Genomic DNA, 16,262 nt, shown 5'->3' with positions numbered 1-16,262 from the left:
ATATGTTGCTTTCTTAAAATTGTAAATGTAAATGACAAAATGACAATAGGTGAAAAAGCCAGTATTTAAAAGAGAAACTTCATTCCTACATAAAGAAATCACTGCCATGAGAATGACTTCAGACAAATAATCATTCGGTGCCTGAGTGACAGGGAAGGCATTAGAACAGCAAAGCTCCCACGGTCTCACACATTCATATGAATCTTTTTAATTGCACAAATCTTTTGATTGGAAAGAAATATATTTTCCAGAGCCTCCATTTTATATCATTAGCGTATGAATCTAATAATCTAATACGAGACCCTTACTGAGTACAATACAATAGTCCTTATGTTTAATCATAAGGCAGTGATTTTGTACTAATTGCCACAAATGCCCAATTCCTAAGTATGATTTACCAAGGAAATAGAAACTTGAATGGGGGAGGAATCTAGTACTGCAAAAAGTCACCCTTAATAATTTCAATCTCAGGATTTTCAACAGTTATTCAAGCACATTGAAAGTTGAGCAAGGGAAGCCACTATGTTGATTTCATGAGCTTAAATACAGACCATAAGTATGCAAAGTCACTGTTATTTGCTCAAAAAACCTCATGGAAAATGGATTTTCTATGAGGCGACTCAGTTTTGATTCTCATCTTGGTCATTTGCTCCTCAGAACAACTGCAGGTGCTGCAGAGGCAAGAGCCTGCCACTAACTTCAAAGGCGGTGGACTCAGGTCTTGATAATTGGAAGGGTGGGAAGGAAGGGCCCACTGCATTGCTCAACAGTATCCTCTTTGGTTAGTTAAGAAGTGGCCTTATCAGACTGGACATTTCAGTCCTCCTGAAAAATCACTCTTATTAATATATTATAATTATTTTAGCAACCTTCAAAAGATACCCCTAGAAATTTACAAACTTGCATGCAACTGAAATGGAGCCTCTCTCATAATAGAACACAGCATTCATTCTTCACTGAATGGGTCGAACTTACATATCGAGGCCTTTATTTTGTTATGGGTGGGCAGAATACAATTAGCTATATTGGAGTCTGATCAGGCTTGATATTTCTACTCTTGTCAACAGTGTCACTAAATACCACCCAGCAAGTTTTCAGGGCCTTGCCCTTTCATCTCATCTGCAAAGAAAGACCTCCAGAAGAACGTTAGGACAGTAGTTCAGTATCTTTGAGGTTAATTATGCCTAGTACTTAGGGTTTTTTCTTGGCGTTTCAAGAACTTTCCTGGTCTTTCACATCAGACCTTTTATGGTAATTAAGTAGTATTATCCCCAGTGTACAGATGGGAAAGCTGAGGTATAAAAGTTGGACATCTTTAATACAAAATATAAGACTTGTATGGTCTAAAAGGAAACTGGCAATTTACCAAAATCAGGGGTTTTCAACCTTTTTAGATTCAAGCTCCCCCTGAAAATGCCAGCTCTTAGCTTTTATTCATTTTATGACAATGGAAAAATAACAGAGCAATTCTTTTGCAAACAACTCAGAATGACCATGCCAGATCAGAAAGTTTTTGATACTATGGGTTCCTATCTGAAACATCTGGGTTTGTTTATCTTGTAAAGCATATGCAAGTATTTGTCTACCTAACACTGGCTAATATTATGCGGCACCCTTAAAAATATCTCATGACACTCCAGAGTGTTGCAGGACTACCACAGACCTACGGCAACACCAAGTGCCAGTGTCAAATCTAGAATTCAGGAACTGCTAACTGCTTCTCCAGTGTTTTAGAGGGGTGGACTACAGTGTCTCTCTCAAGGCCAGAGTGGTAGTGCCCTCTATGTCCATGCAGAACAAGGCAGTTTAACACTCAGAATATCAGTTTGGGTTCTTGTCTACCTATTTCTTTGTATTTCTACTGAAGTTTGGGCATTTTTAGTTAGTGAGCACTGGTGTTTTATGGCTGCTATTTTAGCACCCTGAGAATGTAAATGGGGGGGTGTGCTTTAAACAAAGATAATTAATCTAAGGCTCTCACTTCCTCCATTGTTGTTGGCTTGCTTTGTATGTCTTCATTCAACTGATCATTGAAAACCTACTTAGGCTTCAAAGCCAAGGGGCAAAAAGTAATATGGCTGCCCTTCTTAATTAGAGAGACACCAGCTCAAAATTCAAGATTAGGAGATCCTATGATGAGCCTTATGGTTTAAATATGTATGTGTATGTAGAAGAACATGACACATGTTGCAAGATGAGAAAAGCCAATGCATTCTCTCAGTTGACTTTGTATTACAAACGCAAGTGAGCGAAATGTGCTGAGTGACCAGCGTGACCACTGGCTCCAGATCTCCCTTAATACTTACAGACCATGACTGGCACTTAATACAAACTGATTCTAATGCTGCAAAACAAATGACAGTGGATGAGTACACTCAGTTGATTAAACTGGCATTAAGTCTGGCCAGAGCCAGCATGAGGGATTACCTAGAAATACCACAAGAGCTTGCTGAAACTTTGCAGTGCCTTTTGTTGGAGAAGAAAAGCCTGATCTTTCAAGTTCAAAAACAAGCTGCCATGATTATGTTTACCCTCCCGCTTTCTCCTTGCCCTTCGCAGGCTAAGAGGCTGGGCTCAGGAGGCTGCCAGACATCCCCGGCGAGCCCTCTGGCTGCTCCCGCGCGCGGCACCCCACCGCCTTGCGGGGCCCGGCCCTGGGGCGCTGCTTTCCCACTCCTCGTGGCCCCAGCTGCGCTATTTTCTTCCCCGCCCGGGGCGGGTGAGGGACGCATCTCCTCGCCCTCTCCACGCCTGACAGCGGGCAGGGGAGGGAGGCAGGCGGCCCTCCCCGGGAGCAAGGCTGGGGCGGAGGGAGCGAGCCGATGAGGAAGTTGCATGAAGTCGTCTTCCTCCCGCTGTCCGCCCGACATGGAGGAGGAGGAGGGCGCGGCAGGGGGAAGAGCAGGCAAAGCCAGGGGCCGCGGGGCAGGAGCAGCGGCGGGCGGCGAGCCTCCCGGCCCAAGCCGTGCGGCGCGGGGAGCGGCAGGGCCGGGAGCCTGGGCAGCAGGCGGAGGTGACTTACCCATGGTCCTGCCCGGCGGAGCCGAGGTCTCCGGCGGCTGCTCGGGGAAGCTGCCTGCGCCTCTCTCCCGCGGCCGGGGGGAGCAGGGGCAGGGCAGGGCAGGCCGGGGCCAGCCCGGCGAGGAGCGAGCGGAGCCGCGCTGGGGCGTGCGTGCCTCTGCCTGCCGCGCCGATTGGACTGTGAGTCAGTGAGTACATCCGGGCAAGGCCCTCCTCCCGCGGCGCCCGGCCCGGCAACACCCCGCGCCCGGCCGCCGCGGCGGGGGGCGCTGCGGCCCGCCCGCCCCTGCCGCTCCGCGAGGGGGGAGCGGCGCTGCTCTTCCTTGAAGCCGAGAGGAGAGGGAGAGAAGGGGAAAGGGGAGGAGAGGAGAGGCTCTTCTCCCCTCCCTCTCACATCCCCCTCCGCTAGCCAGGGCCTGCCAGCGCGGGGAGGCAGCTGGGCAGAGCCTGGCGGGGGTTGATGTGACACTTGTAGTAGTACATCGCCCCTTTTCCTTTTGGCCCGGATCAAGCCTAGTGCTTGTTCTTATCCTGGCAGGAGTAATACCATGCATCTGTGTCCATGAAGGCAGATTTTCTGAACCGCTTCCAATGGAGGTGGTGCTCTCCCCTACCTTGGGGGTCTTTAAGAGGAGGCTGGATAGGCATCTGCCTGGGGTCATCTGACCCCAGCACTCTTTCCTGCCCAGGCAGGGGGTTGGACTCAATGATCTGTTGAGGTCCCTTCTGGCCCTAGCATCTATGAGTCTAGGAGAACTGCTCTTCTGGCATGGCTCTGGACCCGCCGAGGTGCGGCAGCTTTAAGCCCACTTTATGGCAATGGGAGGCTCCTCGCTTGCTTGCGCCGAGGGCAAACAAAACTCGGGGCTTGGGCCTGCACATAGGATGCCCGCCAATGGATTTGGAAACATCTGAAGCCCCAGGTGTGGGTGGAGGATGTTTGCTGGTAGTAGGGCCTCTTCTGGTTCTGGACTTTTGGATATAGAATTAGTTTTGGTTAATTTGGGTGGGGATACGTAAAATTAAAAAAAAAATGACAATGACACACTAACCTGGAAGGTGCCTCATTCCTTGCTAATGCTTTTCAGGTGTGTGGAGATGAGCTCTGAAAAAGGAACCGACTTCAGCCTCATCAGAACCACACAGGCCTGTCTAGCCTGCTCATAGGGTTGTTGGTTGTAGCCATTTGTTTGTGCCTGGAAGCTCACAAAGAACATTTTCTCCCAACAGTTTAGTTGATCTAATAAAAGATATATTGTTTACCCAAAGAACTTTGTCTGCCTATAGCCTGATGAAATCCCTGTCAGCAGCATCATTATCATTAATATTATTATCTTAAACAGCAGTCTATAAAAGGGGCTCACATTCCTAACTGATGGCAGAACTTCCCTGACACATACTGGACATTCAAAGGCACAAGTTTTGCCCCATCTATGACCCGATGGCAGGTTTGAGTCCTTGGGAGCTTTTCCCAGTATTTTTTTCCTTGAAAATGGTTTCAGAGCAATGCCTAGTTTTCCACCATAGACCCGGCCACAGATCACAGCGTAATAAACAGGCCTTGTTATTTTGACACTGGTTAGGCTTTGTCAAAGGAAATCACGTTTAAGCCATGCTATCTGAACCCATTTTGACCCTGTCAGTGGAAAGCACGATTAAGCCAAGCTGTCTGAACCCATTTTGACTCTGACAGAGGAAAGCATGTTTAAGCCATGTTGCCTGAACCCCTTTAAAAAAATGTTATACAGAATGATATTTAAAAAAGGTCCTGATAATTTCTTCTTGAAGAACGTTTCACCACACAGAAGGGACTTGCAATATTGTCTCTTCTCCCTTGCACTTAAGCAGCTCATCCTGGAGAAAAAAAAAGGTCAAGATAAAAATATACTTGATGTGAGCCTTCAAGAGGCCAAGAACATCAAACGAGTTCTCTGGAAGAAAAGTGCCAGAGAGTTCATGAAATAAACAAGGAGCTTCACTGTTGTGGTTGATTTGTACATAGAAAACACTCATATACTATGGTGATGGGTAGCATTATGTAGCATTAATATGAATGAAATGTCCAAATTTGCATAGCATTTTACAGGTATAAAATGAAACAGGGCTTACAGTCTAATTTATACACATAACATGACTAAAGACGTGTTTGATTACATAAGGTAGTAAATGAAGAGAAGAGGAGGTAGGATTCTTAAATTTCTTTTGGTTTTGTAATGTGTTGCTTTTAAAAGCTCTTGCATTGATTAATATCTGCTATACACATTTTCTGTTTTGTATGTCTAAAGCAGGAAAAATAACTCCATTTCCTTTTCAGTTACAACGGTATCATTCTGACTTCAGTGATGTTCTACCACTGTAACTAAAAGAATTCACTTTTTGGTGAATTTTGGTGTCAAAAAGGTGACTGGGAGCAGTTTTAATCTAGGAACCTGTAAGGTTTTCTGTCTTGGTTTTTTCATGCCTATTAGCAGGGCTGCAAAAGCAGTGGCAGTGCTAAAGGTCTTTCCCAAAAGCTATGGTGTGTGTCAACCTAGATAGAATGATTTCAAACAGAAGCAATACACTGTTCTTCTCCCAGTGTCTTTAATACAAACAATTTTAAAATAAAGATGCCTAAACAGAAATATTTTGGAGGCTAGGAGAATGAAAAAATGAAATGTCAGGCTGGATTCTGAAGCCAACAGTGCAGACCGAAAAATCAATATCCCTTTTTAAAATGGAGGAGAGATAAAACATCAGACACATTTATCTCAAATAATATCTCACAGTTTTCTGAATTTGCAAAATAAATATGAAAACTGAAATATAAAGGCTTCTAAACATACAAATACATATGGAATGTTGTCTCATCTGTCATAACCGCCACTACTACATTCATATACACTGCATATGTTAAGGGGTTTGGGTTTGGCTTTTGCTTCAGGATATTTGGTCTCTGGGGCTAAGTACAGACAGTCAAAAAGCCCGAGGCTGAATTGTTTCAGTCTTTGCAGGTTAGTCTAAACTGCAGAGACTAAACTGAGAAACAGCTGGTTAGACATTCACTTTTGATTCAGGAAATGTAGCCATATGCCTGCAGTGGCTCAGGCCAGAAGCTGGGTTTGGGGCAGGGGGAGACACTAGAGCACAGCTCTGGCACATAGCCAGCATAGGCTGTGTTTTTACCTCCTCTTCCTGCTGCCCCCAAAGTCTCTGGGATTTGCAGTCCAGAATCACAGGAGCAGGACTCTGCAGGGTTGCTCATCACTTCTTCCTACTTTCAGGTGCCTCTGGAATTTATAGTCTGCACTTGCAGCCAGCAGTAACTTTCAGTAAGTTTAGCAGGGCAGGGCAGGGCAGTTCTGCACTCAGGGGAAGTGGGGTTTAACCCCCCTCCCTGGCCCCAGACCCCATCTGGGGTTTGACTGGGGGAAGCAGTCCCTGCTTTCCCCCACCTCCTCTGCTGGAGCAGACAGCACAGCACAGCCTAGGGCTGGAAAGCAAGCTGGATGCTTGGGAACTCTGATTTAACTGAAAGCAGGATATGAATAGCCAAGGAATTATGTGCAGAAAAATTCAAAATTATGCAAAATTAATTTTTAAAAAATAAACTGAATATAACACCATTTGAACCTTCTTTAGAAACATATGCATCACCCTCCCCCCTTACACAGCCTATGCTACCACACACCACTCTGGCACAACCCCCACTACCATAAGCCCCCCCCGGTACAGCCCCCGCCACCAGCAGACACTCGAGGCACTCCTGGCTGCAGCAGGCAGAGCTGCTGGTGGCGTGCAGCTCTGCCAAATCCTGGGAGCTGCATGTGGTGGCACGGAGCTGGCCTGGTTAGACCTGACGCCAGGCACCTTTCAGCCAGACCGGACTGGCTCTGTTCCAGCATGTGGGGCTCGCAGCACTGCAAACGGGAAGCACATGCAGCACCAGGCACCACCTTCATAAGCTGTGTGCTGCTGGGGTCTCTGGCTGCCCCGACCAGCAGTTCCACAAGGACCCACCACTGGCTGCTGCTGCCAGCAGTGGGGGGTATGTACCATGGTGTGGGGGCATGTGGCAGGGGGGCACACCCACCCACAAACCCCACACACACCTCCATGCCAACCCCCTCCTCCTGGAGGCAGGAGCTCCCCTTCCCACTCACCAACTGCACCCCAGGGAATTATGTGATATTATACATTTATTATGTGCAGTCACGTGTTTTATGTGCAAATTTACATGGGCACATAATTGCATAATTCCATGAGATGTAAGTAGAAAAATAAGTACTTGGAAGGACCACTTACTTATTTGTAACTGTTCCTCTGGAATGATTTATTTTGTGAAGTAAATAGGATTGTTTCACCAAATACTTGTTTCCAAGTTCCTTCACATTCATACAAACTTTTATTTGAATAATTAATTACATAAGAACAGTAAGATGCAGTATGAATAATTTGTGTTTTGTAGGGCCAATCTTGCTTACCTCATTTATAAGTATAGTCTAGTTCATGGGTTAGCAACGGTTTTCAGCCAAGTGCCAAAAACACCCACAATCTCTACTTGGAAAATGTTAGTATGCTAGGGGTGGTTGGCAGGGGAGCTGCAGGGCCCAATCCTTGTTGTGGCAGAGCAGCCTGGGCCCCTTCCTTGCTGTCCACCCTAGGTGCGCTTGACAAGCAAAATCTCTTTGTGTGCCATGCTCTGGCACACATGCCGTGGCTTTTTGAGCCCTGGTCTAGAGTTTAAATCAATGCAACATTTTTACCAACAACACCGCCCTTAAGTCCCACCAACCAGCCCAAACTTTCCATTTTCGTAATCATGATCAAAATTTCATAAGCCTTTGTGATAATAAAAGGACTATGGGATATGGTACATTAAAGAGTAATTCATTGCCTGTTTGACAGAAGACAAAACAAAAAAGTTTGGTATGATTATTTAAACTGTTGTATGGTTACGATTCATTAAACCCTGCTGACATTTTAATCAATAGAATTGTATTAACTTCAATGTGAACAGGTACTGGCTCAATATCTATATCTTCCTCTGTTTTATGGTACATATGTTTTTGCATTATCAGCTGACATGGAAACCAGATGCATTAACTTTTCTGTGAATAGTTTAAAATCACATTTAAAATTGCACATAAGCTGCATAATATCGTAACTTTTTTCCTTGCCTTATGACTTCAGATTAGTTAAATCATATTATGGAATTTCATGTGTAGTTTTCATAATATAGTAGTTGATACAGAGATTCTGAAATGAGTCTAAAAGGTAAAAGTTTGTGTACTGCTCTGTCCAATCAACTCTTAATCTTTTCTAAATCTCATCTAAATAATGTCATGTAACTTTCTCTCTTGTCTTTGCTTCTCAAATCCTCTTCCCTCAGCAACAGGTTTGTCTGTGGGGTTTGGGGGTTTATTTATTTAACTTTGTAACTGTACTCAAAAGGTTTTCCTCCACTGATCTGGGAAGCAGAGGCTATGAAACCCTCTCCTCACTAAGTTATGTCTATGAGATGATGATGTAATGTAACTGAAGGGGAAGCACCTGGAGACAGTAGCCCCAGGTGTTGTCTTTGTGGCAGGGTGCAAAAGCAGCCATTGCTGCAGTAGCAGTTGAACATACCATCGTGATCAGTGTGGCAGGAGCCAGCGTTGCTCTGGGCACTATATGGCTGCCCTGGGTGCAGAGCTGTGCTGCTATGTTTCTGGGGTGATGGGGGAATGAAGGATAAGGGTAGTGGCTAGCAGATGCCTTCTTCACAATGTCATCTCATCCCAAAAACAAGGAATAAACTAGAGCAAAATAGTGCTAGTCAAGATCCTTATCCTGGATAGGCTTATACATGCAGATAACTTTAGTGAGCCTATTTCTGTTTAGACTGGAACCTGTACATACATCTCTAAAGAATCAGTGCCAAAATCAGAATTATCTTGTACCCAGGGGGGTGCTGCCTTTATGCCATGAGATAGTTCACAATGGAGAACTGTGAGTAGTTGCTCCTGAAAGAATGGTGCTTCCCAAGAACTACACAGGGAGGGGCAGTGAATATGGAATCTGTTTGTAGATGGTCCTGTTAAAAAAACTATGAAGATCCTACAGAAGTCTGTGGATTCTTTGGACTGTAGCTCATGTCACCTCTGTAGAAAGAGAGCAAACACTGTCTCTCAACCCTCCCCTGGTTCCCTATGGAAAATTTTAAAAAATATTTCTAACTGGAAAGGTCTAGAGCCCTGTGACAGGCTCGCACCTGGCGCCACTGCCCAAATGCCATGGGCATGCCCTGCACCCCTGGGGCCACGTCATATCCAGCCCACTCACCTGCCACAACTTGATGTTCTAATAGGTGAACTATACTCACCTGGAGGTGATGCAGTTGTTCTTTGTGGGCCAGATGTAATTGTAGTGGTATGTCTTTTGTGTGGCTCCTCCTCCCCTATACCCCACTCCTCTCCTGTACCTCACCCCTTTCTGCTTGGGTGTTGTGGCCACTCTCATTGGATGTTGAGCATGTTGCTGCCTGATCTTCTCTGCAGAGAGACTGTTGAGGCTTGAATCCATGTGGGTCCAAGCACTGCTTATGATTTTGCGAAAAAGGAAAAACACACAGGTAAGGTGAATTCAAATGGCTCAGACCTGGTGGCCAGGCAAGGCACTAATGCCTTACTACCCAAAGCTTCTCCCCCTTTCCAGGGGCATGAGTTGTTTTGGCCTTTCCACTCCCCTCTAACCCCTACTTTTGGGCCCTGTGTGCATCTTCGAGAGCTGCTTTCTCTGGGCAGGCCTTTCCTGATCTAGCTTCAGGCCAGGTCTGGCTTTACCTGAGGGTGGCCACTACCATGCTCACATGAGGCCACCATTCCCTCCAGGCACCTGCTGGTGAGCTCCCAGTCCACAGATGCCCCTGATGGGTTCATGCTACCTGGGTAGCTGTTTGAAGAGGCTTTCTCCCTGTTCCCCCTTGTGAGCTTCCTCTGGTTACCTACCCCAGGCCCTGCTGGGTTTGGGTCGTTTGGCTTAGGCTCCTGGGTGAGTGTCTGGCCCCTGCTTTGATGTGGGCAGGGCACAACGTGGCTCCACCTACTGGGAGGGCTACTGGCGGCATCTCTGGGGTGCTCCTAGTGGGAAAAGAACTCACGGTTTCTCCATGAATCCCAGCCAGGAGGGATGCAACTGGTTTCTCAGCTGCCACGTTGGGGGTAGCCAGTTGCATACCTGCTGTGGGGAATATGTCTGGTGCTTCTTTGTACTCCCATGTAGTGGGGAGAGCAACCGACTCTTCCCTGGGCCCCCTAACCAGGGCAAGAATGACTGGACCAGCTTTCAGTGTCCATTCCCCCCTGCTCCAGTGTCTGGCATGTTTCTGGCCCACTGCCTGGGGCTGTGGGCCAGACAGAGGTGCACTTATAGATAGATTCATAGATTCATAGATGCTAGGGTCGGAAGGGACCTCAATAGATCATCGAGTCCGACCCCCTGCATAAGCAGGAAAGAGTGCTGGGCCTACATTACCCCAGCTAGATACACATCCAACCTTCTCTTGAATACCCCCAAGGTAGGGGAGAGCACCACCTCCCTTGGGAGCCCGTTCCAGACCTTGGCCACTCGAACTGTGAAGAAGTTCCTCCTAATATCCAATCTAAATCTGCTCTCCTCTAGCTTGTGGCCATTATTTCTTGTAACCCCCGGGGGTGCCTTGGTGAATACATACTCACCAATTCCCTTCTGTGCCCCCCTGACGAACTTATAGGCAGCCACCAGGTCGCCTCTCAACCTTCTCTTGCAGAGGCTGAAAAGGTCGAGTTTCTCTAATCTCTCCTCGTAGGGCTTGGCCTGCAGGCCCTTAACCATACGAGTGGCCCTTCTCTGGACCCTCTCCAGGTTATCCGCATCCTTCTTGAAGTGCGGCGCCCAGAATTGCACGCAGTACTCCAGCTGCGGTCTGACCAGCGCCCGATAGAAGGGAAGTATCACCTCCTTGGACCTATTTGTCATGCATCTGCTGATGCACGATAAAGTGCCATTGGCTTTTCTGATGGTTTCGTCACACTGCCGACTCATGTTCATCTTGGAGTCCACTAGGACTCCAAGATCCCTTTCCACTTCCGTGCCACCCAGCAGGTCATTTCCTAGGCTGTAGGTGTGCTGGACATTTTTCCTCCCTAGATGCAGCACTTTGCATTTCTCCTTGTTGAACTGCATTCTGTTGTTTTCTGCCCACTTGTCTAACCTGTCCAGGTCTGCTTGCAGCTGTTCCCTGCCCTCCGGCGTGTCCACTTCGCCCCATAGCTTAGTGTCATCTGCAAACTTGGACAGAGTCCATTTCACCCCCTCGTCCAAGTCGCTGATGAAGACATTAAAGAGTATCGGTCCGAGCACCGAGCCCTGCGGGACCCCACTGCCCACACTCTTCCAGGTCGAAACCGACCCATCCACCACAACTCTCTTGGTGCGACCCTCCAGCCAATTCTCCACCCACCGGACTGTGCAGTAATCCAAGTCACAGCCCCTTAACTTGTTCACCAGTATGGGGTGGGATACCGTATCAAAGGCCTTCCTGAAGTCCAAGTATACGACATCCACCCCTCCTCCTGCGTCGAGGCGTTTTGTGACCTGGTCATAAAAAGAGACTAGATTGGTCAGGCACGATCTACCTGCCACGAACCCGTGCTGGTTTCCCCTCAGCATAATTTGTCCTGCCGGGCTCTCACAAATGTGAGCCTTGATGATTTTCTCAAAGATTTTGCCAAGGATGGAGGTGAGACTGACTGGCCTATAGTTACCCGGGTCCTCCTTCCTCCCCTTCTTGAAAATGGGAACCACATTGGCCCTTTTCCAGTCCTCCGGGACTTGACCCGTGCGCCACGAGCATTCAAATATTCCCGCCAGTGGCTCTGCAATGATGTCGGCCAGTGCCTTCAGTACCCTCGGATGGAGCTCATCCGGGCCTGCTGACTTAAAGGCATCCAGTTCCTCCAAGTGACCCTGCACCACCTCAGGGTCCACGCATGGAAGTCTGGTGCCTTGCTGCTGCCTCCCTACACTCCCAGTGAGAGACTTCTGGTGCAGCCAGGCCACCCATACTGCTGTGGGCAGGTAAGTCAGGCAAGTGCCTGTTAAAAGCCCAGTTCTCTGTTGCCTGCACCTTATGTAGGAGTCCACAGCAGGATAAGAGAGATTATAAAATGCTATCAAATCAAAATGATTTATTTTTCTTCACTCATTTGGCTCTGGTATAAATGCCCATATAAAATTTTGTGCAAGAGAAAATCTCTAGGAGAGGAGTTTCCAGTCTTACAGAGGAGACAGAAACAACCCACAAGGGAAAGCCTTTGTCCCTGCATTATTTAACAACCTTTCTGGGATACAGTTTGTATATAAGACACTATATAATGTATGTATGTTATATTTTATAAAGAGGTTAACAACTGTGAAATACAGTGCATTAAATTGACTGGGAAAGCCTGTAAGCATTTCATTAAACTCAATTAAATGATTGTGCAGTTGAATATATATCAAGGAAAAAATTAATTAAAAAAACAAGTGTTTGGGGAAAACACAGAATTAGAAGCAGTTTATTAAATTATCAGTGGGATTTATGATAGAAATAAGAAAGAAAATTGTTATGGCACATTAAATAGGCCGCAAGGGTAGTTTAATTCCTTGTTGGGATTCAGTGAGAGTGAAAGAGACCCAGTGGAACAGACCGAAGGGGTGTGGCTGCCTGGCTCTGAACAAGGAGAATTTGGCACTCGCTGAGAGAGGACCATGAAAATTGCATGGAATTATAAAATAAACATTATAAAACAATGCATCTCTGCTCCTGACTACCAAGCATGTCCAAAGTCCTGTGTTAGAACACTAAAAACTGGGTCAAAGTGACCTTCTACCGCCTATCACTATGATTTTTTTTCTTTCAGACTGTAGCATACCAGCTTCAGCTTCAAAGACTCAACACATTCTCTCACCCATGCCTTAGCAGTCCTTTGAAAACTTCTGGCATGCATTCTCTCATGCAGTGTAGCACAAAAGGCCATGTAAGGAACATTTTTTCAGTTGCCTGTATCCAAATGCTAGGATCTTGGGCAATACTAGTAATCAAGAAGATGTAAAGATGCTCATATATGAGAGAAATATTACGTGAGTGGTATTACTGAATCATGGTGAGATGGGTCATATTGACTATTTTGGCATATTACACATAAACCAATATTATGGCATATTACACATAAACCAATTTAAGTGATCAGAAATTGGTTTAAACCTGTAACAGAACAGATGTTTGGTGCACATAAACCAGTTTGAAAATTGCTGAAAACAGTTTGAAATAAGCCTGTTTAAATGTAGTATCAGACTTAACTGATTTGGATCAAACCAGTTTATGCAAAATCAGTCCCAGATCCCTTGCTGGTTTAAGATAAACAGGCAGAATCAACAGGTAGCTGGTAATGTCCCTCTTGCTTTCTTAATGGGGTGATAAACACTGAGTTAGGGGGTGGTAAACACTGTTATCAATTCCCTGCTGGGCTAATCAAAGTGTCCTGCCAGGGTCTGGCCATGCTTCTCCTCAGCTCAGTACTGTGGAAGGGATGGGAGGGCTGCTCTAGTGCACCTCCCCCACCCCGGTCTCCCAGCTTCTGGCCTGAGCCACTGCAGGCGTGTGCCTGCATGTCCAGGATGTCTGTGCAGTTACAAACCAGTTTAGCCTACCCAGGTTAGACTAGCCTGCAAAGGTTGAATCAATTCAGGCTCAGGCTTTTTGAATGTAGGAAGATTAGCATCTATGGTTACATTTTTTCAAGAAGGACAACATAGGAGAAAAAGGAAAGGGATGCATGTTTATATTAAAGACATGGTTACCTGTTCCAAAGTCATAAGTGATTCAGAATTATAGGACCTTAAATACCTGGGGATTAAATTTTTAACAAGTAAAACTGAAGTTGGGGTTCATTCTAAAAAATAGGATAAACTACTTCTAAAGTATAATGCTTAGGAAGAAAAACAGTACTGTCATGGGTAATTTCAACTGTGAAGACATTTGCTGGCCTAGCCTAGCCTAGCCTAGAAACAAAAGTTTCCTAAAGTTCCATAAAGTTTCTCAAACTGGTAGACAGTTTCTTACCCTGATATGGGTACAAGATTTTCTGTGCAAAGTCAACATTGGACAAAAAAGTGTTCAAAAAATTGCTGACCTAAAAACTAGCAGATGCCAAAGAAAGCTCCAGTGCTCAGAGTCCAGCTATGTTTACTGGTTGCAAATCTGGTTACCTAAGCGGACCAGCCAGTGACATATATCTGGCACTTTATGAAGTCAGGTTTATAGTAATTGTCAGCCTAATGATAGGAAACATTAAGACTATTTTTCTCTATATCTAAAAGTTATAATTGCACACACAAACACACATCCAACAGCAACAGCCAACAAGTGAGAAGTAAAAGGAGATGAATAAGAAAAATGCAAGAAATGAATGCATCAAAAATCAATATATAAGTGAAAGTGGAGAAAAAGGGAAGTAAATAGCAATTAATATTAAAAGTTTAAAAAGGTAAGCAACTGAGCAGGAAAGCTGAAAGAATCAATAATAGCAATGGCTGGTAGGGTTAAGGACAATGAGTAGGCATTTTTTAAGCACAGGGGAACATCAGCAGCAAAAGCAGGTCACATATAGATCCTTTGCTATAGTTAACACTAAAAAATTGTAAATAGAGGTATGTAGTAAGCAAAATTATTCAACAGATATTTCTGTTCTGTATTTGGAATGAAGCAGGAAGATGTATTTAGTCCATATAATGTGCACAGCACATCTTTGTGCTGTGCACATATTATAGAGGTTTACCATCTATAATAAATGGGGATATGAGGCAGCTAAAAATTAAATTATTTAAAATTAACAGGATATACTCAGAAGTCTTAAAGCAAGCAGTGGAGGATTCTGCTGAACTTGTATATTAATATACCCTGGGAAAACTGAAAAATTGCCAGCATCATTCCAATATTCAACATGGAGAAAAGGGATGATTCAAGAAACCAGAGCCTTACATTAATACAGTGTAAAATAATAGAATGATTAATCTGGGATTTTATTAACCAAAGATTAGATGTTAAACGTATAATGAATCCCAGTCAGTGGCTATGTCTACACATGTGCTTAACTGCAGAGTAGACTAATTAACTGTGAAGTAAAGCATCACCATCTACACATGCAGTGGTATTAGGCCACAGTAAACTAATTAATGGTGCAGTAAGATAGTACCATTGGGGACACTACTATCTTACGTCAGAGTAATTTACTGCAATTAAATATACATGTAGATGCTGACTGTGGGTATAAATTGCACACAGTCAGCCGAGCCAGCCAGGGGGCAGATTCCTGCCTGCTGCCTAGATACATGGCTCTGCACTTTCAGTACCTTCGTGCCCCAGCCAGGCCCTCCACTGCCCGATGCCACTTCCTGGAGCCTGGGTCTGACCCCCAGTACCTCCTGCCAGCCCAGGCCTGCTCTGCCACAGCTCAATTTGCTGCTGTCTTGAGCACACATGTAGACACTGTGCCCAGGAGTAGTTTACTCTGGCTCAAACTGCTCTGGAGTTTATTGCTTCACATTAATTGCACATGTAGATGCGCCCAGTATGATTTCATGAAAGGTAAGTCTTATCCAACATAACGGTTTTGTTCTGATAAAATTAGAAGTAAACTGCAGGTCCACTTCATAAAGGCAAGTGAATTAATATTGTATACTTGGATTTCTTCAAGACAAGTGGGCAATTATTTCAGGTGGAAGGCCACTTACCAAGTTTTGGAAAGCTGTCAAGGGCTGCATGGGTAGCCCCACCCCTTGAGAGGTACCCCACTCCCTGGTTGCCATCTTGAAACCAGAAGCCCCACCCCCTTAACCTCTAACCTATGCCAGCAGAAGTCCGTCCCCTTGCCCTTGGAAGTACTCCTTTGGGGGAAGAGGGTTTGCCATCTTAGGGGAAAAAAACCAAATTAGATACTAAAAATCAACATCCATAATAATATATTTTAATTTATTTTTTAAAATATATTTATGTCCTGATTTGTGTGCATTTGTGCTGTATATGTAGAAGAAACTGCATAATAGCTCAAAATGCAGTCTTACTCATATACAGTGTGGGGTGTGCATGGGTGTCAGGGGGGTATGAGTGGGTGTGAGGTTTGTGGAGAGCTGTGGGTGGGTATGGAAGTTTGTGGGGATGTGTGGGTATGGTATGGTGAGTATGGGAGCCATGGGGT

The 16,262-nt window shown here is 45.4% G+C and overlaps 1 protein-coding gene across 3 annotated transcripts in view; it reads right to left on the bottom strand.

Annotated features, from left to right (window-relative positions):
- Positions 1–3,361, bottom strand: part of RAP1GDS1 (Rap1 GTPase-GDP dissociation stimulator 1) — a 179,661-nt gene extending 176,300 nt beyond the window's left edge. Inside the window, exon 1 of one of the 3 annotated variants that reach the window (XM_090037111.1) lies at positions 3,023–3,361. In XM_090037111.1, coding sequence (XP_089893237.1) covers positions 3,023–3,026 — 4 coding nt within the window. In that variant the 5' untranslated portion in view covers positions 3,027–3,361. The remainder of the gene's footprint in view (positions 1–3,022) is intronic. The other 2 variants (XM_090037113.1, XM_090037114.1) reach the window with 2 other exon arrangements.
- Positions 3,362–16,262: the final 12,901 nt, after the last annotated feature.

The sequence above is a fragment of the Crocodylus siamensis genome, chromosome 2, assembly GCF_052110815.1.
Source record: "Crocodylus siamensis isolate JL-2025a chromosome 2, ASM5211081v1, whole genome shotgun sequence".
Classification (NCBI taxonomy): Eukaryota; Metazoa; Chordata; order Crocodylia; family Crocodylidae; genus Crocodylus; species Crocodylus siamensis.
The sequence above is the reverse complement of the archived record's forward strand: the minus strand, read 5'-3'. Positions and strand labels throughout refer to the sequence as shown.